This window comes from Bos indicus x Bos taurus, chromosome 8 (assembly GCF_003369695.1).
Source record: "Bos indicus x Bos taurus breed Angus x Brahman F1 hybrid chromosome 8, Bos_hybrid_MaternalHap_v2.0, whole genome shotgun sequence".
NCBI lineage: Eukaryota > Metazoa > Chordata > Mammalia > Artiodactyla > Bovidae > Bos > Bos indicus x Bos taurus.
The window spans coordinates 63839712-63864274 of record NC_040083.1 but is presented as its reverse complement, the minus strand read 5'-3'; the positions used below and the strand labels follow the sequence as shown (position 1 = coordinate 63864274).

Genomic DNA, 24563 nt, shown 5'->3' with positions numbered 1-24563 from the left:
AAAGAAATGCAAAAAAGAAAAATGGCTGTCTGAGGAGGCCTTACAAATAGCTATGAGAAGAAGAGAAGTGAAAAGCAAGGGAGAAAAGGAAAGATATAAGCATCTGAATGCAGAGTTCCAAAGAATAGCAAGAAGAGATAAGAAAGCCTTCCTCAGCGATCAGTGCAAAGAAATAGAGGAAAACAACAGAATGGGAAAGACTAGAGATCTCTTCAAGAAAATTAGAGATACCAAGGGAACATTTCATGCAAAGATGGGCTTGATAAAGGACAGAAATGGTATGGACCTAACAGAAGCATTAGAGGTGGCAAGAATACACAGAAGAACTGTACAAAAAAGACCTTCACGACCAAGATAATTATGATGGTGTGATCACTGACCTAGAGCCAGACATCCTGGAATGTGAAGTCAAGTGGGCCTTAGAAAGCATCACTATGAACAAAGCTAGTGGAGGTGATGGAATTCCAGTTGAGCTATTCCAAGTCCTGAAAGATGATGCTGTGAAAGTGCTGCACTCAATATGCCAGCAAATTTGGAAAACTCAGCAGTGGCCACAGGACTGGAAAAGGTCAGTTTTCATTCCAGTCCCAAAGAAAGGCAATGCCAAAGAATGCTCAAACTACTGCACAATTGCACTCATCTCACACACTAGTAAAGTAATGCTCAAAATTCTCCAGCTGGCTTAGCCAACTAATAAATACAGTTAATTTTAAAAAGACATTTTAGGAAAAAGAAAGAAATACATTACCTGATCCAGAACCTGATGTTGTCATGTCGTAAATTAAATCTTTTAACGTTGTACCCTCTGAAATAAAAGGGCGATCTAACGAGGGATCCTCTTCATTTGGCACTCGATGGTGAATGACAGTGCGGTTATGGCAAATATAGACCATCAACATGAGTGAGATACAGACAAAGCAGACTGGTCCAGCAATGACAGCTGCCAGTTCAACAGGACCAAGGCCAGATGATGGCTTTCCTGTAAAAGGGCCTCAAATGAAATAAACAACAACAATAACACTATAGGCGGCATCCACAGTTTCCTAATCCTCCCATTTCCTGCAGTTGGTCACTACCATTAGTCACAGCCTCATTACAGCAGTTCATGGAGCTCAAACCCATAACAAGTGAAGCACTTCATCTTCTCCCACTGGCTCTCCTTTTATGGTCACTAGCTCTGTCAACATCCACTTAGTCTTCCTGTAGTCTTGAGCCTAAATAACAAGGCCAGGTACTACAAACATTGTACACCCACTCTCCACCTCCCATCACTCTCAGATTACTAATAAAAGAACCAATAATCTGGAACAACTCTCATTAAATATTTCTTGAGTCACTGGTCTTTTCTTTTCTTAAAAAAGCAGTTTGGCTTATCTTCTTATTCCAAGGCCAGTATATGCTCATAGCAAGAAAAAAAATTAAGAGGTATAAATACAGATGAGGAAAAGTTAAATTTATCTATAGCCTCACAATCCCCCTAAAATTCATCTGCATGTTCTGTGTATCTGTATACCTCCACCAATTTTTTGTCCATGCAAAAATATACCCTGTTTTTTTTAATAGAGTTTGCACATGTATACTTTCCAGTTTATTTTAATCACTGAGCCTTTTAATTCAAGATCATTTTTTTTATAATTTAATAAACAATTTGCATTGCTTCAGAAACACATTAATTATAACTATTTAGGCATTCATTCTGACACTTGCTGGTTCATGGCCCACTACCATTTCCTTCATATCACATCTTTATCATATTGAGATCTTTAGTGGACTGATTTCTTAGAACGAATCCTATCTTTCAGGAGTACATGAGTGCATACACACTGAATAGTTGATTATCTAAAGTTAGCTGCTGCCTTTACATATGAAAAATCTTGGCTCATCTAAAGAATTTTGGGTAACAAGCAATATATGATATTTCATTGCCTTCTGGTATTTTTTTAAAAAAGCAAAATTATTTGAACTTTTTCCTTTTATACGTAACCAGTGTTCACTTGTGCTGCATGTGTACACAGTTTTCTTTTATTCTTGAAAACTGATGGGTTTTTCATTATATATATTTGGTTAAGTAATTCTTCATTAATTTTACATAGTATTCTTCTCTCTTCTGTCCATCCTTTTGCCTTTTTCTGGTTTTACAGTAAGCACATTGGATCACCTAGATCTGTCCTCTGTATCTCTTAATTTGCTCACCAACTGTCTTTTTTCTGAATTGTAACAGTTTCTCAAGCTTGTCTTGCCTTAAGCTTGTCTCACACATGATTATAAAATTATAGTATCCAGTCTGCTGTTCACTTTCAATACTGCATTTTTTAAAATAATTTATCAATTGAGCTTTTCATCTGAAAGCGATCTTTAACAACTGTGAAATGTTCTCGTTTCACTGTCAACAGCTGACAACAGACCTTGGACTCTGGAAGTTCTTCCCTATCATGTGCTAAGTCTGTTTCATAGGATGACGTCTACTCTCATTTATCCAGTTCAGTTCACTTCTTTTGAACCACGGAATCTTTCCATTTGGTAAAATTATTTGCTGTCTGATTATCTGGGGCCTGGGAATGAGGGATCTGTGTATTTTAGCATTAGAAATAAAGTAAGTTCTTCATAAGGTTTTGTGAGTCTCCATTCTGATATTTCAAACCATTTCAAACAACAAAAATGGGAAATTCCGAAATTATTCTTCTCTTCGTCATATTAGAATTGCAAGTAACTATAGAAAAGTCTGACAGAGCTCTGCCACAAGGACCTTCTTTATGTTGAAGATCTGGTTTTACTTTGCTGTCATCACGTGAACTAGGTAGAAGACTGCCTGCCTTCTGTAACTGGCAGGACTGGCCCTTTTATTCTGAGCTCCAGCAGTGTTTTCTACTTTAACTAGTATGATGCCTAGACCAGCTCTGAGTGGAAACTGAGCACTGGGGTCTGTACCTCTGAGCAATGAAAGCCGTGCTTCCTAAAGGAGAATTGAGAGTCTGCCCCTGGGAGAATGGCATTGAAACGTATATTATCATATGTGAAACGAATCGCCAGTCCAGGTGTGATGCGTGATTCAGGGTGCTCGGGGCTGGTGCACTGGGATGACCCAGAAGGATGGGATGGGGAGGGATGTGGGAAGGGGTTTCAGGATAGGGAACACATGTACACCCGTGGCAGATTGATGTCAATGTATGGCAAAACCAATACAATATTGTAAAGTAACTAGCCTCCAATTAAATAAATTTATATTTTTTAAAAAAAGAGAGAAAAGAGTCTGCCCCTGTAGCCTAGTCTCACGCCCAGCCTCTCAGCTTAAAGTATTGGTGGGATTCTGCAAGAAGTTCTTTCACCTACTTCTTTTCCTATAGTTAGTCAATTCTTCACTAGACGATTATCATCTGCATTATAAACTGCAGAGTTTGACAACTCTAAATGCATGTAGGTGGCACTTCTTCCATTAATTCTCCTAGCATTAATATAGCTTTTCCTCATCTTTGTACTCCTTTATTATAGTAGGTACTTGGGAAAAGTGACAGATCATCACATCACATCATGTAGTCACTCAGTCAGGTCTGATTCCTTGTGACCTCAAGGTCTGCCAGGCTCCTCTGTCCATGGGATTCTCCAAGCCCGAAGACTGGAGTGGGTTGCCAGTTCCTTCTCCAGGAGATCTCAACCCAGGGATCGAATCTGGGAATCCCACACTGCAGGCAGATTCTTTACCATCTGAGCCACCAGGGAGCCCACCAGGGAAAAGTGACAGCAGAGTTAAATACATGAGCTCAGACCAATATCTTTAACCAGAATCTTTAACCTAATCCTGTTTATGAAGTTTTCAAATTTCTGGCTCTCCTGCTGCTGCCGCCAAGTGGCTTCAGTCGTGTCCAACTCTGTGCGACCCCATAGACGGCAGCCCACCAGGCTCCCCTGTCCCTGGGATTCTCCAGGCAAGAACACTGGAGTGGGTTGCCATTTCCTTCTCCAATGCATGAACGTGAAAAGTGAAAGTGAAGTCGCTCAGTCGTATCCGACTCTTAGAGACCTCATGGACTGCAGCCTACCAGGCTCCTCCGTCCATGGGATTTTCCAGGTCCTAGGACATTTTAAAATGTAAACTATGGTGAAGAACCAAAAACCTAGAAATCATATGTAATAGTTTATACATAAAGATCATAAAGCAAGGTGAAATTACAAAGTGAAGGCGTCTGGATTGTTGAGTATTGCTCTCCATTCCCCCTCCATTACTGACTGCTTTCAAAGGCTGGAGCATTATACAAGCAGGGACACTCTCAGGATATACTGCTATGGTGGCCTGTATCAGGATTCTCTACATGTGCCTACCCTTTTAGGCACAACAGACCTCAGAGAAAGTCTGTCTTGGTACCACCTTCTCAAGCAACATACACCCAGGAGTAAGAATTTTGGCTACTCTTATGACTCTACTAGCATGGACTAGTTACTTTTTGCCTCTAAACTGAATAAACTGGGATAGTCTAAGAGCTTTCCTTATAGTATCAAGAAAAAAGTCTCATACAACTTACCAACAGTTGGAAGTTCTATTTTATTGCAGTGGTCCTGGTTGCAGCAATATGTTGTAGTTATAGACCCAGTTTTTGAAGATGGTGCACATACAAATGGCCTGTCTCGTGGAATTAGGTCAATTTCAGCTATACACATGCTATTATGTATAACTTTGTCTGTGGTCTCTGTGACAGAGACAAAGCAAAGCCCATCTGTGACACAAGTAAAATTGTCTTTTGTACAAAGGTGGCAGAAACACTGTAATGCTGGAAAAAAAAAGAAAAGATCCTATCAGAGAAAATTATCAAGGTTAACAATTTTAAATTATCCCATAGTCTCTGTGCTAATATTGACACATTCCTGATTGTATTATAGTTTTTTGTACAGTGTTCAAAAAACAAAACTCTTGTTATTCTGAGAAGTTCCAAATTCTATTAAGAAGCACATATATGTAGGAGTCAAACATGTTGAAATTTGGACCCAGATTTTTTTCCTAAACCTTTTTGGCTTCCAAGTAGAGAAAAACTGTTACATGCAATTTTATCTGTGCAAGGCAAGCATTTGTCCTCCCATTTAAAATGCAGTACACTGAAATTTACAAAGGTTATACTTACTCTTATCAGTCCAAAATTAGGGATTCATATATTCCCTCCACTGGGGAGCGCAGTGTGAAAATCCTACCTCCTCCTCACTGTAGGTTGGAAATCTCAGGGTAAGCTTATGGTAATAGAGTAATGGAAATAGATTTGTATTGAGCCAGACATTCCCTTCTCCTGTGCAAACTCCAAAAGACATGTATCTTCTAATCAGGATTAGAGTACTTTCTCATAAGCAAGGTAACAAGACATATGTGCTCCAACCACAAAGGCAACTGGCTACAGAAATAATTGGAGAAACACTTGCTCCATGCCCACTTTTATCTATTTGATCTTTATGGTTCAACTTGAAGAGTAATTCCTTAAGGGACGTCTTCTAATTATAATCAACACCTTCCCATACACACAGAACCCTTCACTAAGCTTGCCAACAAGGGTAAGTGTTTCCCAAAGCATACATACACTGCTTACCGGAATTAACTTCTCCTTTCCCTCATGAAACTCTAAGGTTCTTGAGGGCAGATTCTGTAAATCCACATCTAGAACTAAGCTTGGTACACAACATTAAAAAAAAAACGTGAAATGAATGGGAGATCACTGTGATCTCATGAAAAGCACAGATCTATCCTTGAGTCCAATTACCCATCGGTAAAGGAAAAGGGAAGTGTCCACGTTTGCAGAATGGCCATCTGCAATGAGACCAGGGAGGTCTACTGTAACTAGAAACAGTGGCTAGGCAGACAGGCAGGCCAGGAGAAAACTAGCTACTCTGAACAGCTAATTTGGTATGCAGGAAAAGGTTCACTCAGCAAGTCCAAGCTGCTCAAACCTTGCACATCCTGAAGAAAGGCTTGTCTTCAGGACTGGTCCTTGGCCAGTTCCTGGGAGATGAGCTCTGACACCCTGAAATATTCTCTCTCATAAGAGTGCTATGTGACTGAGCCCCTGGACACCAAGGCTCCAGTGAACTTTGCTGGCTGGCAACACTTCCCACGTGCTGTCATCCCTGACTGCTAAGTTATGAGTACACCTATGTTTAGGTTAGCACAAATCAGTCTATTTACTGTTTGCTGTTAAACTGTCTCTCGTTAAATTAAGAATGGCCAGGTTTTTAAAATTTGTTTTCCCACCTTTGAATTCTGAACTTGTGACAACAATCAGAAAAACATTTGCCAGGGACTTCCCCGATGGTCCAGTGGTTAAGACTCAGTGCTGCCATAGAGGGGATACAGGTTCGATCCCTGGTCGAGGAACTAAGATTCCACATGCTATTCTACACAGCCAAAAAAAAAAAAATATATATATATATATATAAGTTAGGGTTATATATATATATATATATATATTTTTTTTTTTTGGCCAAAGAAATGTTTCCCAAACAGGAGGTCACAAATATGTTGGGAGAAAGAGAGTCTAAAATAGTGTACAAAATTTTAAGTATATTTATTTAAAATATACTCTAAGATGAATAATGAATAATCAGTACGGAAAGGCAAAAAGAAATGACCCTGAAAGACAAATGCCCCAGGTCAGTAGCTATCCAGTACAATATTGGGGAAGAATGGAAAAATAGCTACAGAAAGAATGAAGAGGCTGAGCCAAAGCGGAAACGAAGCTCAGTTGTGGTTGTATCTGGTGGTGAAAGTAAAGTCTGATGCTGTAAGAACAATTCTTCATAGGAACCTGGAATGTTAGGTTCATGAATTAAGGTAAATTGAACGTGGTCAAACAGGAGATGGCAAAAGTGAACATCAACATTTTAGGAATCAGTGAACTAAAACAGACGGGAATAGGCTAATTAAATTCAGATGACCGTTATATCCACAACTGTGGGCAAGAACTCCTTTGGAGTAGCCCTCAGAGTCAACAAAGAGAATCCAAAATGCAGTACTTGGTTGCAATCTCAAAAATGACAGAACAATCTCAGTTCATTTCCAAGGCAAATCATTCAGTATCATAGTAAACCAAGTCTATGCCCCAACTGCTAAGGCTGAAGAAGCTGAAGTTGAACGAGTCTATGAAGACCGACAAGAGCTCCTAGAACTAACAGCAAAAAAAAAGATGTCCTTTTCATCTGGAATGAAAAGTAGTAAGTCAAGAGATACCTGGAATATCAGGCAAGTCTGGCCTTGGGAGTACAAAATGAAGCAGGGCAAAGGCTAACAGAGTTTTGCCAAGAAAACGCACTGGTCATAGCTAACACTCTCTTCCAACAACACAAGGGACGACTCTACACATGGACATCGCCAGGTGGTCAGCAGCAAAATCAGACTCATTATATTCTTCACAGCCGAAGATGGAGAAGCTCTATACAGTCAGCAAAAACAAGTCCTGGAACTGACTGTGGCTCAGATCATCAACTCCTTATTGCTAAATTCACACTCAAATTGAAGAAAGTATAGAAAACCACTAGGCCATTCAGGTATGACCTAAATCAAATCCCTTATCATTATAAACAGTGGAGGTGATGAATGGATTCAAGGGACTAGATCTGGGAGAGAGACTGCCTGAAGAACTATGGACAGAGGTTCGTAACATTGTACAGAAGGTGGTGACCAAAACCATCCCCAAGAAAAAGAAAATGCAAGAAGACAAAGTGGTTGTCTGAGACCTTACTAGCTGTGAAAAGAAGAGAAGCGAAAGGCAAAAGAGAAAGGGAAAGATATACCCAACTGAATGAAGAGTTCCAGAGAATAGCAGGGAGAGATAAGAAAGCCTTCCTAAGTGATCAATGAAAAGAAATGGAGGAAAACAACAGAATGGGAAAGGCTAGAGATCTCTTTAAGAAAACTGGAGATACTAAGGGAACATTTCATGCAAAGATAGCCACAGTAAAGGACAAAAACAGCAAGGACCTAACAGAAGCAGAAGAGATTAAGAGGTGGCAAGAATACACAGAAGAACTATACAAAAAAGATCTTAATGACCCAGATAACGACAATGGTGTAGAGCCAGACATCCTGGAGTGTGAAGTCAAGTGGGCCTTAGGAAGCATTACTATGAACAAAGCCAGTGGAGGTGATGGAATCCCTGCTGCTGCTGCTAAGTCGCTTCAGTCGTGTCTGACTCTGTGCAACCCCATAGACAGCAGCCCACCAGGCTCCCCCATCCCTGGGATTCTCCAGGCAAGAACACTGGAATGGGCTGCCATTTCCTTCTCTAATGCATGAAAGTGAAAAGTGAAAAGTGAAGTCGCTCAGTCGTGTCCGACCCTCAGCGACCCCATGGACTGCAGCCTTCCAGGCTCCTCCATACATGGGATTTTCCAGGCAAGAGTACTGGAGTGGGGTGCCATTGCCTTCTCCTGGAGTGGGGTGCCATTGCCTTCTCCAGGAATTCCAGCTGAGCTATTTCAAATCCTGAAAGATGATGCTATTAAAGAGCTGCACTCAATATGCCAGCAAATTTGGAAAACTCAGCAGTGGCCACAGGTTAGTCTTCATTCCAATCCCAAAGAAAGGCAATGCCAAAGAACATTCAAATTTCCATACAATTGCACTCATTTCACATGCTAGCAAGATTATGCTCAAAATCTTTCAGGCTAGGACTTCAGCAGTGCATAAACCGAGAACTTCAAGATGTACGAGCTGGATTTAGAACAGGCAGATAAACCAGAGGTCAAATTGCCAACATACGCTGGATCACAGAAAAAGCAAGGGAATTCCACCCCAAAAAATCTACTGTTTCATTGACTATGCCAAAGCCTTTGATTGTGTGGATCACAACAAAGTGTGGAATATTCTTAATGAGATGGGAATACCAGACCACATTACCACCTGCCTACTGAGAAACCTGTATGCAGGACATGCAGCAGCAGAACTGGGCATGGAACAACAGACTGGTTTAAAATTGGGAAAGGAGTATGTCAAGACTGTACATTGTCACCCTGCTTATTTAACTTATATGCAAAGTACACCATGTGAAATGCCAGACCAGATGAATCATAAGCTGGAATCAAGACTGCCGGGAGAACCATCAACAACCTCAAATATGCAGATGATACCACTTTAATGGCAGAAAGTGATGAAGAACTAAAGAGCCTCTTGATAAAGGTGAAAGAGGAGACTAAAAAGCTGACTTAAAACTCAACATTCAAAAAATGAAGATCATGGCACCTGGTCCTATCACTTCATGGCAAATAGATGGGGGAAATGTGAAAACAGTATCAGGTTTCATTGTCTTGGGCTCCAAAATCAATGCAGATGGTGACTGCAGCCACAAAATTAAAAGACACTTGCTCCTTGGAAGAATAGCTACAACAAACCTAGATAGTGTATTAAAAAGCAGAGACATCACTTTGCTGAAAGAGGTCCATATAGTCAAAGCTATGGTTTTCCCAGCAGGCATGAATGGATGTGAGGGATGCACCACAAAGAAGACTGAGTGCCAAAGAACTGATGCTTTCCAACTCTGGTGCTGGAGAAGACTCTTGAGAGTCTCTTGGACAGCAAGATCAAACCAGTCAATCCTAAAGGAAATCAACCCTGAATATTCATTGGAAGGGCTGATGCTGAAGCTTAAGGTCCAATACTTTGGCCACCTGATGCAAAGAGCTGACTGGAAAAGACCCTGATGCTGGGAAAGATTGAGGGCAGGAGGAGAAGGGGATGACAGAGAAGGAGATGGTTAGATGGCATCACTGACTCAATGGACATGAGTCTGAGCAAACTCCAGGGGACAGTGAAAGACAGGGAAGCCTGGAGTGCTGCAATATGGGCGGTCACAAAGAGTCGGACATGACTTAGCAACTGAACAACAGCAACGAAGATGAATGATAACCATTCTGGATGATGAGTAACCACTCCTGGTGGCTCAGCAGTAAAGAATCCTCCTGCAGGAGACACAGGAGATGCAGGTTCAATCCCTGGGTTGGGAAGATCCCCTGGAGGAAATGGCAACCCACTCCAGTATTCTTGCCTGGAAAATCCCATGGACAGAGGAGCCTGGTGGGCTACAGTCCTTAGAGTTGGAAAGAGTCCAGACACAAATGAGCGACTGAACACATATACACACATATCTAAACAAGCACTGTCAGTCAGTTGGCTTTTACTGCTGCTGCTTCAGCTGGGTTAAGATCTCTTTCAGGTCAGATTTCCTCATGAAACACTACAAGCGAGAGGTTTTTGTAATTGAAATGGTAACTGTAACTGAAAGAGTGAAAAGAACAGGGAACCTGAACCATCAGAGCAGATGAGGATACAGACATGGTATATTTACTGTATTTTTAAAAGCCAATACCATATACACACTACAAGAATTACATGGGTCCTATCTTTGTAGTACAGTCCACAAGAGCTCATTAGCAGTAACTGCGGTTGTAATGACATTTTTCCATTCTCACTTCCAGCATTGTTTGAGAGAGCCATTTAAAGATTCAATAATGTTAACCTCGCCTGCGAGTGATTGTGACAGTTGACATCTCATTAAAACTGGCATTTGAGGAATGCATGCTGGCAAGTGTTTGATGAGGTATGAGGTCTGACAAACCTGGACTTACAAAGCCATGAAGAAATTAATACATAACCACCTTGCACGTTACCTCTGAGAACTGGCACTTGCAAGCTTTTAGTATCACTGAACTTAAAATATATAGATACAGATTTAAAATGGAATCAGACCCAAGGCTATTTTTTCTACTGTGAAACCTAAATATCATCTGTCACACTGAATAATTGTATTAATTTGAATTTTGTTGGTTTTGTAGCTCTCTTTAATTTGCAGACTTGGTTTACAGTTGTCAATGAGCCAAGAACAAAGATTTTGTATCTACTTTCATGTCTATACAACTTTCAACACTATGAAAAATACATTTGTATTTTTCTCTTAAAAGTATTGCAAATTTGAGACAGTCTGTGCTAAAAGGGGGCTTCTCTTATATTAAGAGTTTTTCAATAAGAAGAAAATGTCTCTAGACAATGTTCAGTCGCTAAGTTGCCTCTGACTCCTTGCAACCCCAGTAAATTATCATCATGAACAGGAATAAATATGTGTGGTTCTTCTGTATACTGGTATCCGTATGTAAGTAACTCCAACCTTTCAGTAATACAACTTCTTGCTGACTTTTCTACTTGACAGCAAAGGAAAGAACTAAACTCCTTGCTGAGTGCCTTTCTGCTACCTTGGCCCTTTGCTTCTGTGCCCCAATCTCCATTAGTAGCCACAGCTGCCTCAATCATAAGATGCATATTTTCCCACACTTTTAACATTGTGGAAATGTACACACCGTGTCACAATCAAGGTCAGAAAAAAAACCCACAAAACTCCAGTCTCTAGAAAAAAAGGTAAGACATGATAGAGCTGTTACAACCTATGCCTGTGCAAACTTGGCTATGTATGGAAGGTATTACTCAGTTAATCATCACTTTATCTGCACTGGTAGCTCTCCTGCAACTAAAATTTAACTTAAGCTTGATCCCTATTAAGATGTCTTCAGAGATTGCTCTGTGATTCAGCACTGCAATGAAGTTACTGTGTTCACAGAAAACTGTCAGCCCCATGCCAGGAATACAATTACTAGGAGAATTTTTCAAATATTGCAGAATAAATCATACAATTATCGAGTTTGAAGATGTTGGTGAGATGTGAAGGACTGTTAGAAACCAAACATCTAGCTCTCAAGGGAAGAGCAAGAGTAAAAAGAGCAGAACACATGGGGTTATCATTCTGATTATATTCCAGTATCGGAGAAATTCCAAGTTGAGATTCTGGTTCTTAGTTTCTTCTATAAAGGAAATTTCCATGATTGCTTCATTTCATTGTATCCAGAGGTCACACATCAAGGCACTATTACTTCTACCTAATACCAGGGCTATCAACAGTTGAGTCACAAGCCCTTACACCTGGCAATGAAGAGACTATGAATAGTATATGAAACAGGGCCTACTGATGACTTAAAATTAAAATTCCTATGAGCCCTACTACAGGCTTCCCTGGTGGCACTAGTGGTAAAGAACCCACCTGCACATTAGTGCAGAAGACAAGAGAGATGCAGATTCGATCCCTGGGTCAGGAAGATCCCTGAAGGAGGGTATGGTGACCCATCCATCATTCTTGCCTGGAGAATCCCATAGACAGAGGAGCCTGGAGGGCTACAGTCCATGGGGTCACAAAGAGTTGGATATGATTGAAGCAACTTAGCTCATAAGCCCTACTGCGGAAATAAAAATTAGTACCAGGAACTTTGTCTTCCCAGCCCTTACACTTCTTTTTAGGCATATCCTTCAATACTGTGTCCCTTAACCTCACACCAGTCAGATTAGCCATCATCAAAAAAATCTACAAACAATAAATGCTGGAGAGGATGTGGAGAAAACAGAACTCTCTTGTACAGTTGGTGGGAATGTAAATTGATACAGCCACTATGGAGAACAGTATGGAGATTCCTTAAAAAACCAGGAATAAAACTACCATGTGTGAAAGTGTTAGGCGCTCAGTCATGTCTGACTCTTTGCATCCCCATGAACTGTAGCCTGCCAGGCTCCTCTGGCTACAGAATTCTCCAGGCAAAAATACTGGAGTGAGTAGCCATTCCCTTCTCAAGGGATCTTCCTGACCCAGGGATTAAACTAACCCAATAATCCCACTATAGGCATATCCCCTGAGAAAATCATAATTGAAAAGAGACACATGTACCCCAATGTTCACAGCAGCACTACTGACAAGAGCCAGGACACGAAAGCAACCTAGATGTCCACCAACAGATGAATGGATACAGATGTGGTATATACACAATGGAATATTACTCAGCCACAAGAAAGAACACATTTGAGTCAGTTCTAATAAGGTGGATGAATCTAGAGCCTGTTACACAGAGTGAAGTCAGAAAGAGAAAAATAAATATCATATATTAAACGCATATATATGGAATCTAGAAAAATGGTATTGATGAACCTATCTGCAGGCAAGGAATGGAGACGCAGGAAGAGACTGGACTTGTGGACACAGCATGGGCAGGAGCGAGTGGGACGAATCGAGAAAGTAGCACCAACATACATACATTACCATGCATAAAGCAGACAGCTGGTGAGAAGCTGCTGTGTAACTCAGGGAGCCCAGCCTGGGCTCTGTGATGACCTAGAGGGGTGAGATGGAGGCTCCAGAGGGATATAGATAATTATGGCTGATTTGTGTTTTGTTGTATGGCAGAAACCAACACAACCTTATAAAGCAATTTTCCTCCAGTTAAAAAATAAAAGAAAACATAAGAAAAAATACTCTTCTTTTTCAATACTTATCACCCTTTCATCTCCCATCCTCACCCATCAAGAACTAGGCTGAATCATCTTGTTGAAATTCACTAGTGATGCCCCTTTGGTTGAATTTGTTCTCTTCTAATTATTGTAGGACAGGAGACACACTGACAAGCCTGTGTGCCTCAGTCACGTGACACTGCAAACTCAGTCCTTTGCTGCAGCCCACATCTGTCTCCACACTCCTCTCCTTGCACTTGTGCTCTAGACTCCAAACTGCCTGCCCGGGCATATTCTGCTTGGCTTACCTGTTAGTGCAAAGTCAACACATTCAAAACCAAACACAGCATTATTACTCCAAGAATAGTATCTGTGACAAAAAGTCCCCTGGAAGGATTCAGAGGTTTCTTCCTTGCTAAGAGAGAAGACAGATCAGCCACTAAAACGGAAAAAGGGGATGAAGACTTCTGACCAGACCCTGGATTCCAATCTTTTCATCACTCTGGTTTTTCTAGTAATGACCATTCTTTCCATTACCCCATTATATCACGATTACTTTTTACAGCACAGACTATTTCCAAATGTAACAAATACTCACCAACAGGCAGGTAAAGGAACACACACACAATGCCCTTTATTCAGTCTGCTTAGCTAGACTAAAAGCAGACCACACCATTGCTGGCAAAGGTGAAGGCAAAAGTTAAAAGTTAAATCCTTTCCGGTACTAACGTCAAGCCCTGTTAGCATCTAGTCTACCGGTCCACTTGAGCTTTGCAGAGTAGCCCACCTTCCTTTCTCTCCACACCCCTCTCAAGGAGGCCTATCTTCTTTTCTGCCTCTTTCAAGTCTAGGGAACCACACAGGTTCTCTTCCTCTTAAAATATGCGGCATATCTCTATAAAACAAGGCTAAAATCCTGTCTGCAACTCCCTCCAGACTACTGCTAAGGGCTTTGTTCCTCAAAAGACTCAGTAGTTCTTAACTCCATGCCTTTTGGTTGCCCTACAGCTGTAATGTCAACATGAGTGTTAAAAATAACAGCACCACACGTTGTGAGAGTAAGTTCTCCTTCAGTATGGATAACATTTCAGTCCCAAATGTTGGGCTTCAAAACAAAAATCTTACTTATCCAAACATTTCTTCAGATAAATACCATTTACTTCTGCCACCTTTAAAGCACTTAAGAAGCATCATTTATATAATTCAATACATGAATGCGGGTACTTTGAAATTCTCAATACTTGGTTTTCCACAATACTTGCATTTTCTAGTCTCCAAAGCTCCATGGAATTAGCTGATATAACGTTAACTAGTATCAGAGGAAAAGTATGCTAAGAAAACGCTGCCTGAATGGCAAGATGAGATTTAATAGGGGCAATTAACTACAAAGGCCTTCGTTTAGGTTCAAAATAAACTGCACAAGTACAGGATAATTGCCTAGCAGATTTGGGGAATCTGTTTAAGAACAGATTTAGAGAGAGTCAACAGCACTTACTGTTAACTGTAGCCATGGTGATGGGGGAGACAGAGGGAGATTTTGGGCACAAAATCCCACAAATGTCCAATATAACAAGTAATCATAAGCGTTACTTGAATATCAATCTGCCATGTAAATGAGTCAGAGAATCAAAGAATTAATTCAACAAAGTTTGATCTGAAAGATACCACAGATGTGAAGACAACCTCATTTTATAGATGTAGCAACTGAGTCAATTTCTCTTACTCCAATACTAAATCAAATCATGAGATCAGGATGTGGTAAATTTTGTTTCATAAAGAGTCACTTTATAACTGCAGCTCCTCCCTACAATGGACTTGGCTGCTCAAAAGGTTATGACTTCCCTGTCATTAGAGATATTTAAGCAGAGGCTTAATGACCAAGTCAGATTTTTTGAAGTAGGGATCCTCTGTACTAAACGAAAAGTTAGTCTAAAACTCTACCATCCTTTAAACAGTAAGATTCTATTACCTTACAAGTTATATCAAACATTAAGTATCTAGGTTTTCATTTCTTGACCTAGTTCAACTTAACATCTTCAGGGTACCAAGATCCTGGTACACAGGAGAGATCTAGTATGTGTTTCTTAAGTAAACATCCAAGCAGTATCTCCTTACTACATGGAAGGTTGCTACTAGCAGTGTGTGCTTGATTGCTCAGTGATGACCAACTCTTTTGTGGCCCCATGGACTGCAGCCTGCCAGGCTCCTCTGTCCATGGGATTTTCCAGGCAAGAATACTGGAATAGGTTGCCATTTCCTCCTCCAGGGGATCTTCTGGACCCAAAGGGCCTCAATAAAATGGCCACACAAGCAAATTTTCTCTTATCACTTTCTACCTTACTACCGTCATTTTTTTTTAAGTCCTTTTCCCATTTCTCAGTGCTCTCCTTTCAACTGTCCAAAATTCCCATGTAGATATCTCTTAGGTCCATTTGATGTAACTACTCATTGCCCAGAATAACTTCTTTCATCATATAAATGGAGGACGAGCTGGCTCTGTCAAAATTACAGATGAAGATACCCTCCGGTTCACAAGGAATGTAGCCTATGGATAACTCATACATGTGTAAAGTGGCTTACATATACTTACCTAATAGGTAATGTCCTCATCAGTTCTACAAGACTATAATCTTCCCTATGCATCTATCAACAGAAGTGGTAAAATCATTATAAGATGGAAGATCATGCAGCCACACAAAGACTGACCCCAATGAGTATCAAGTAAAAATCCACAGTGCATAACACTGAATTTGATATAGTAACAACATTTGTGCTAAAAAAGGGAGAGAGGAAAATTCATACATATATTGGCTTGTAAATGTTACAAAGTATCTCCTTTCTTGTTGTTGCTCAGTCCCTAAGTTTTATTTGACTCTTTGCAACCCATGGACTGCAGCACACCAGGCTTCCCAGTCCTTCACTATCTCGCTCAAAGTCATGTTCGAGTCAGTGATGCCACCTAACCACCTCATTGTCTGTCACCCCCTTCTTCTCCCTGGAAGTCTATAAAAGAAACAGGTAACGCTGCCTTCCAAAGAAGGGAACTGGGTACCCAGAAGACTGGAGCAGGAGGAGACTTCTCACTATAAACCTACTTTTTGAATTTTGAAAAATGAATGTATTGTATCTACTCAAAGTTACAAAAAAATGTTTAATGTGCCCCTCTGTACTCCATCCCCTTTCCCTGTTTTGTCTTCAAAACTCCAACTCAGGATATTTAACCCTGAGGAACACAGTCACTTCATGTCAATTTCAAGACTTCTTTCTTGAAAATAATTTGCAAAGATATAGCAAGAGCCTTTAAAAGTCTGCATCTTTTAACTCATTAATTCTACTTCCTAGAATTTAGTCTAAGGAAACAACAGATGATAGCAAAGATATAAGCACATCGATGTTTGTTACAGCATTTGCTGAAAACAATCTATATGAGTGACAACAGGGTTAGCGGAATACTGTATAGCCTTTAAGGCTGATAATTTATAGAAGTATGTTTAAGGACAGGGAAATAATCATCCTACTGAAGCTGTATACCATGTGATTATAATTTCATTCCTATCAAGCAATCTTATTTTTGTTTCACTTCAATGAGTTGAGGGGGGTATGTTAATATACAGAGCAGATGTGTGCACTCTACCTCACTCTAGCCCTTGGAAAAAAAGTGGACAAACTTGTATTTATGATGGTGAATGATTAAAAATAAATGAATTTATTTTCCTCAATCTAAACACACTTTTATAGTTTCTTACTGGATTTTATGTTGACTAGTGGGTATTACAAGAATACAGTAGTTAATTTCATGGAATTCAGAGACAAAAAAAAGCCTCATGTTCGAATCCTATCTCTGCCAGTTAGCCTCTAAGTTGCTTAACTTTTGGAGCCTGTTTCCTAAATGCATGACAATAGCAGTCTCAGAAAGTTTGAGGGTTAAATCAGGTAACAGAATATTTAGTATAGTGCCTAGCACATAATAAAATGCTCAAAAAATTCACTTATACACTCATTTTTTATCACTACAACGTGTCAGTTCCTGTTCTAGATGCTGGACAGAGAATCAGAACAAACCTTTTTATGGCTCTAGGAGGCAGCACTGACAATATAAACACGCGCACACACAACACTCAGCATTCATGGTAGCTATTTCTCACTCCATTCACAAATATCCATTCAGTTTTTCATCAATGTGCCTGCCTGAGCAAAGTTATTTAGTCCAAGAACTTCACTCCCACAGCATGTGAGAAGTAAGTACATGGAACCATGTTTGCAGTTCCAAGCCAAATTAACAAGTAAGTATGTATACTCATTTACATATAATACCCCTAATGATAAAGAATCACAACTCATTAATCGTAAAACATTCATACTGGGAAGGCAATTGATAATTACCTGATAGTAACCCTCTGGTGGCTGAGATAGTAAAGAATCTGCCTGCAATGCAGGAGACCTGGGTTCAATCCCTGGGTTGGGAAGACCCCAGGAGAAGGGAATGGCTACCCACTCCAATATTCTTGTCTGGAGAATTCCACGGACAAAGGAACCTGGTGGGCTACAATCCATGGGACTGCAAAGAATCAAATATGACTGAGTGACTGACACTTAACAGAGTGACAATAACTATTTTATAGATGAGGAAACAGGGGTGCCCTAAGAGTGATAGCAATATAATCTAGATTTATTCTAAAAACCACAAGAAGGAAAAAAAAGGGGGGTTATCAGATAATCTAAGGTGGTCCTCCCCCAAGTAGGACAAGACAAAGGATTCAACCCCTTCCACTTGGAAAGCAAGAGTAACTGTAGGAGACATTGTGAGTTGGTTGCATAGACACCAAGATATCATGATGAATGTCACTAAATGGAAGTGACAAGTCATTCTGGGCTAGGGGAATGAAGTATGCAACAACTGCGGTGAGAAGAGGTGGTAACCACCCACTGGCTGCCTCTGAAGTGAGGGCAGAGGAGAGTTACACCTGGGCCAGCAAACAGCAAAAGACCTACTGGAGCCACAGTTGAATATGAGGCGAAGGTCTGTGCAGCTGGTAATTTCAGAAGCAGACAGTAAGGCCTGAACACACTTTACCAGAACAGAAAATGGTGTCATCTGTGGAGGAGGAAAGAATGTGCCTCTAGGAGGACAGAGATGACGAGGATGAGACTCGTGCTCTCAAGGAGCTCTCACGGTAATGTGAAGAACACACACACAGCTGACAAATGGTGATGCAGACAAAGTGCTGAGGGAGCACAGAATAGGGAGACATCTCAAAGAAGACACCTGAACTGAGGCTTATGCAAGGCTAAAGAAGTAAAGGAGGTCATACATAAAGATACTGTACATAGACTCAGGAATAAGAGAGTTACAGGCAGTTTAGGAAAATGTAAATAGATCACATCAACAAAAAAATGGATGAAACTCAATACCTACTCAAAACAAAAAAGTCACTATACAAAATGTTGTCACCTTTTCTTAAACCAGCAACAAACAGAAAACAAACATTCTAAAATAAATCATTCACAAAGCACCCAAAGAAATCAAGTGTCTAGGAACAACATGTAAGACTTTCATAGTGAAAGCTTCAAAACATACATATAGCCAGTAAACACATGAAAAGATGCTCAACATCACTCATTATTAGAGAAATGCAAATCAAAACTATAATGAGGTATCCCCTCAGGTCAGAATGGCCATCACCAAAAAAATCTACAACCAATAAATGCTGAAGAGGATGTGGAAAAAAGGGAAATGTCTGGCACTGCTGGTAGGAATGTAAGTTGATACAGCCACTATGGAGAACAGTACAGAGATTCCTTAAGAAACTAGGAATAAAACTACCATATGACCCAGCAACCCTACTACTGGGCATATACTCTGAGAAAACCATAATTAAAAAGACACATGTACCTCAATGTTCACAGCAGCACAATTTACAATAGCCAGGATATGGAAGCAACCCAGATGTCCATCTACAAATGAATGTATAAGGAAGTTATGGTACATATGCAGTGGAATATTACTCAGCCATAAAAATGAACAAATGTGAATCAGTTGATAGAGCCTATTATACAGAGTGAAGCTGAGTCAGAAAAAAAAAAAAATTGGGATGATTGAGTACTAGCCGAGATGGCGGCGGCTGCAGCGATTCGTGGGGTCCGAGGCAAATTGGGTCTTCGTGAAATTCGTATCCATTTGTGCCAGCGCTGGCCCGGCAGCCAGGGCGTCAGGGACTTCATTGAGAAACGCTATGTGGAGCTGAAGAAAGCGAATCCCGACCTGCCCATCCTAATCTGCAAGTGCTCGGATGTGCAGCCCAAGCTCTGGGCCCGCTACGCATTTGGCCAAGAGAAGAATGTCTCTCTGAACAACTTCAGTGCTGATCAGGTAACTAGAGCCCTGGAGAATGTGCTAAGTAGCAAAGCCTGAAGTCTCCAGTGAGGATTAAAAACAACAGCCCCAGAGTCTGGGCTCTGCTGGACTGAGAACAATGTGGAGAAATGTATTTTGTTCTGCATAAAGATTGTGCTGAAAATGCTGTCTAAAAATGATCTGATTCGCATCCCACCAACTACCCATTATTGTGCAACTGTCTGAGGGAAAGCAGTTGAATATAAAAATAAAACTTATTTTATTCTGTCCCATCAAAAAAAAAAAGAAAGAAAAAACTGTTGTATATTAATACATATGTATGGAATCTGGAAAAGTGGTAATGCTGGACCTATTTCCTGGACTTGTGGACACAGCAGGTGAAGGAAAGTAGGACGAACTGAGTGAGTAGCACTGACACGTGAACACTACCTTGTGTAAAACCGAGAGCGAGTGAGAAGCTGCATACAGGCACAGAGAGCTCAGCGCAGTATCCCGAAAACCTAGACGGGTGGGATGCAGCAGGGAAGGGAGGCTCAGGAGGGAGGGGATATATGCACACTAACAGCTGAGTCACACTGTTGTACAGAAGAAATCAGCACAACATTGTAAACCAATTATCCTCCAGTTAAATTTTTAAGATTACTTGATAGAAATTAGGAAAACATAAAACAAAAATTTATGTATAAATGGAGGAACATGTCAGTCTTCTCACTGGACAGTTCAACACTGTAAAATGTTAATATTCTTCAAAGTGATCTGTACATTTGACAAAATCAAATCAAAATGCTACAGTTTGGGGTGTGTGTATGTGTATGAACTGATAAGTTGATTCTAAAACTTATATGGAAAAACATCCCAAGAATAGCCAAAACAATCTTGAAAAACAATGCTTTTGGAAGACCTGCACTACTAGATATCCAGACCCATTTTAACAGTACAATACTAAGACAATACGGTATTGGCACAATGGCAACCAGAACGATGAAATAGAATAGAGATTCCGGAAACAAACTCTCACATATAACTCTCACATACAACTACTTAATTTATAGTGAAGGTAACGACATAATGCACTAGGAAAAGGCAGGCATGACCAACAAATAGTGCTGGGTCAACTGGAGATACATATTTTTTCGATGAAAAAAAAAAAAATCTCATACCAAAATCAACTCCCAACAGACTGCATCTCAACGTGAAAGGTAAAATAAGAAGCCCTTTAGATGAAAACACACAGAAAAACATTTTCAAGACATTGAATCCAGAAATATAATCAAATAGGATTCAAAAAGCACTCACCTTAAAGAAAAAAACCTGAAGCTGGACTCCATTAAAATACATTACAGCTCAACAAAAAGATCCCATACCCTCTGCCATGTTTCTATACTGCCTCTTTTTCTTCTGAAAGTGAGTTAGTTGCTCAGTTGTGTCAGACTCTTTGCAACCCTATGGACTGTAGCCCACCAGGATCCTCGGTCTATGGAATTCTCCAGGCAAGAATAACGGAGTGTGTTGCCATTCCCTTCTCCAGGGATCTTCCCAACCCAGGGATTGAACCTGGGTCTCCTGCATTGCAGGCAGATTCTTTACCACCTGAATCACCAGGAAAGCCATCAGGGAAGCCCAAATAAAAAATTTTCTTTTTTAGAGTTCTCAAATATTTATCTATTTTAATAACGTGTCTACAAAAACTAATTTGGAGTTTTATGTATCAAATCTGTTTTTCTTAATTTTTTTTCTAAATCCTTATTTTGTTTGTATTTACTTAGTCTCCAGATTGATTTTCAATCTTTTCACTTTCAAATTTTCCTTTGGGGATTCCTTTACTGACACTCCCACTAGGTTTGATAAACTCTTGTTCATTTCTAAATGGTTTGTAATTTACAACTCCAACAGATACATGATTGATTTTGGTTTTTTTTTTTAGAGGGGTTGTTAATTTTTAATTTGAGTTTTCTTTGTAGATTTCCATATTATCAAATCATCAATTTCCTGGAAAACTGCAGAATTATTTTACAAGATTATTAATGATTATGAAATTGGAATAATTATGTTATTAGTTATTCAAATACTGTTTTCTTAATCTACAAACAGTGAATTTATTAACGTCTTTTTGCATTTTTAACAGTTCTGCTCTTATGTACTTGGACAATATTTTATTAGCTCATAAAGATTCATGACATTTGAAAGATGGTACCTCTATCAAAATAAAATCTTTTTTCTTCCCTTTAATGCTTTTGTTCAGTTCAGTCGCTCAGTCGTGTCTGACTCTTTGCAACCTCATGGACTGCAGCACACCAGAGTTCCCTGTCCATCACCAACCCCCAGAGCTTGCTCAAACTCCTGTCCATCAAGTTGGTGATGCCGTCCAACCATCTCATCCTCTGTCATCCCCTTCTGCTGCTGCCTTCAATCCTTTTGAGCATTAGGGTCTTCTCCAGTGAGTCAGTTCTTTGCATCAGGTGGCCAAAGTATTGAAGTTTCAGCTTCAAAATCAGTCCTTCCAATGAATATTCAGGACTGATTTCCTTTAGGATGGACTGGTTGGATCTCCTTGCAGTCCAAGGGACTTTCAGGAATCTTCTCCAACACCACAGTTCAAAAGCATCAATTCTTCAGTGCTCAGCTTTCTTTATAGTCCAACTCTCACATCCATACATGACTACTAGAAAAACCATAGCTTTGACTAGATGGACCTTTGTCAGCAAAGTAATGTCTCTGCTTTTTAATATGCTGTCTAGGTTGGTCATAGCTTTTCTTCCAAGGAGCAAGCATCTTTTAATTTCATGGCTGCAGTCATCATCTGCAGTGATTTTGGAGCCCCCAAAATAAAGTCTCTCACTGTTTCCCCATCTATTTGCCATGAAGTGATGGGACTGGATGCCGTGATCTTAGTTTTCTGAATGTTGCGCTTTAAGCCAACTTTTTCACTCTCCTCTTTCACTTTCATCAAGAGGCTCTTTAGTTCTTCACTTTCTGCCATAAGGGTGGTGTCATCTGCATATCTTTTGTAGCTTAAATTTTGTCAGGTACTAATCTTACCATATCTACTTTTTTTTTTTTTTTGCACCAGATTTGCCTTTTTCTATTTCATTATTTCAACCTTTGATGTCATTTTAAGTGTCTCCTGGAAAGGTATGCTAGATTTGCAGACCTCTGTGTTTGTATAATTCTAATCTAATAATCTGTTTTCTTGAATTCAAACCTTTGTATTTACTAAACATTCATGAACTTACAACTGCCATATGTTTATCATTAACTTTGATTTTATTTTGATCAAAGTTGTATATGCATAAAGCTTAAGGTTGTCAAATAGTTCCACAAGACTGTTATCCACCTTCCCCCTCCCCCAGACAAAAGGTAACAATTCCCCAACACTCAACCCTTTCTATTTCCTGTTCCACAGAGGTAATCACATTTTTTTTTCTACTCTTAATTCAGTCTCTTGGTATTTAGTTTTATGTCATTCCCACCCCTTTGCAAAACAAAGGAAAAAACAACAGAATTTAGCCAAAAGAGGGATGATAAATACTTTAGAAATCTGAGACTTGGTGAACCACAATTTAATGTTCTTGTCTTCTCTTGTCTGAAATGTTCATCTCTCCTGTCAAATAAAATATCAAAGAAAGCAGTTCAATTCTAATTAGAGTCTCCTGGAGAAGGCAATGGCAAACCACTTCAGTACTCTTGCCTGGAAAATTCCATGGACAGAGGAGCCTGGTAGGCTGCAGTCCATGGGGTCGTGAAGAGTCCGACACGACTTCACTTTCACTTTTCACTTTCATGCATTGGAGAAGGAAATGGCAACCCACTCCAGTGTTCTTGCTTGGAGAATCCCAGGGACGGCGGAGCCTGGTGGGCTGTCTGTGGGGTCGCACAGAGTCCTACACGACTGAAGCGACTTACCAGCAGCAGCAAAGAAATATAGCTGAACCAAACCAAGCACAGACAGAAAAGTCCAGCCAAAATGGAGAGGCGTTTATTACGTGTATATTGTCATAATGTTTCTACCCTTCGGAATCTGTGGGCTTCAAGCAGCTAGCGCTGACTTCTTTTAGAGGAGTACTTACTCTTTTAAGACTAAATTATGTGTATTTAAAAACTGGAGCTTTGGGGATGCGCTGTATTCAACCCAATAGCGTTTTCACACCTCAAAATTTAGAGTCCCAAGACTTAGCATTAGGAATACAGGTTTCAAATTGCTAGAAGCATTTTGGTTACTGAAGGACTCTAGTAGGGATTGGTTATTAAAAGGTAAGAGTCTGTTAAGGCTTGATGTTGCTTATCCTTTGGAGAATAGAAGACACAGCACAGAACTATGTTCTACAGAAGTATGCAGCATACAAAACGGTGGCAGAGTTATGATGCCTACACGCCAGTCAATAGTGCCTAGGCCCTAGCAGTGGTTTAAAATGGTTCATATTTAAGTATTCCCACTTGCTCCATGGGAATTTGGGATTCCCTGGTGGCTCAGATGGTAAAGCATCTGCCTGCAATGTGGGGGACCTGGGTTCAATCCCTGGGTCAGGAAGATCCCCTGGAGAAGGAAATGGCAGCCCACTCCAGTATTGCTGCCTGGAAAATCCCATGGACGGAGGAGCCTGGTAGGCTACAGTCAATGGGGTCGCACAGAGTCAGACACGACTCAGCGACTTCACTCACTCTATTTGCTCCATGAAAATTTTTTTCCTAGTTCCAGGATCTCGAAGCTAAATTAGATGCAAGAACCCAACTGTTTAGAGCAGCTATTTCCTTAGGGCACACCATCTGTTTGCAATGCACAGCTAATTCTGAGTCTGTTGACCCTTTAAGAGTATCCCCTGACTCCTAAAACCCAATTTATTAAAACTCCCTCCTTCCCCTTCTCCTACCATACGGAAAGGGTAGGCTGCATCTAAAATCTAAGTGTTACATGAGAAATTTAAGTGT

General features: G+C 40.2%; 1 protein-coding gene and 1 pseudogene across 3 annotated transcripts in view; one reads left to right on the top strand and one right to left on the bottom strand.

Moving 5' to 3' along the window:
- Positions 1-24563, bottom strand: part of TGFBR1 (transforming growth factor beta receptor 1) — a 74668-nt gene that overhangs the window by 38036 nt on the left and 12069 nt on the right. Inside the window, exons 2-3 of one of the 2 annotated variants that reach the window (XM_027549755.1) lie at positions 4518-4763; positions 749-979 (exon numbers count right to left, since the gene is read on the bottom strand). In XM_027549755.1, coding sequence (XP_027405556.1) covers positions 749-979; positions 4518-4763 — 477 coding nt within the window. Of the gene's footprint in view, positions 1-748; positions 992-4517; positions 4764-24563 lie in introns of both variants that reach the window. The other variant, XM_027549754.1, reaches the window with a different exon arrangement.
- LOC113897242 lies at positions 19364-19933 on the top strand (annotated as a pseudogene). The gene has a single exon (XR_003512301.1). The product of XR_003512301.1 is annotated as an NADH dehydrogenase [ubiquinone] 1 alpha subcomplex subunit 2 pseudogene (transcript).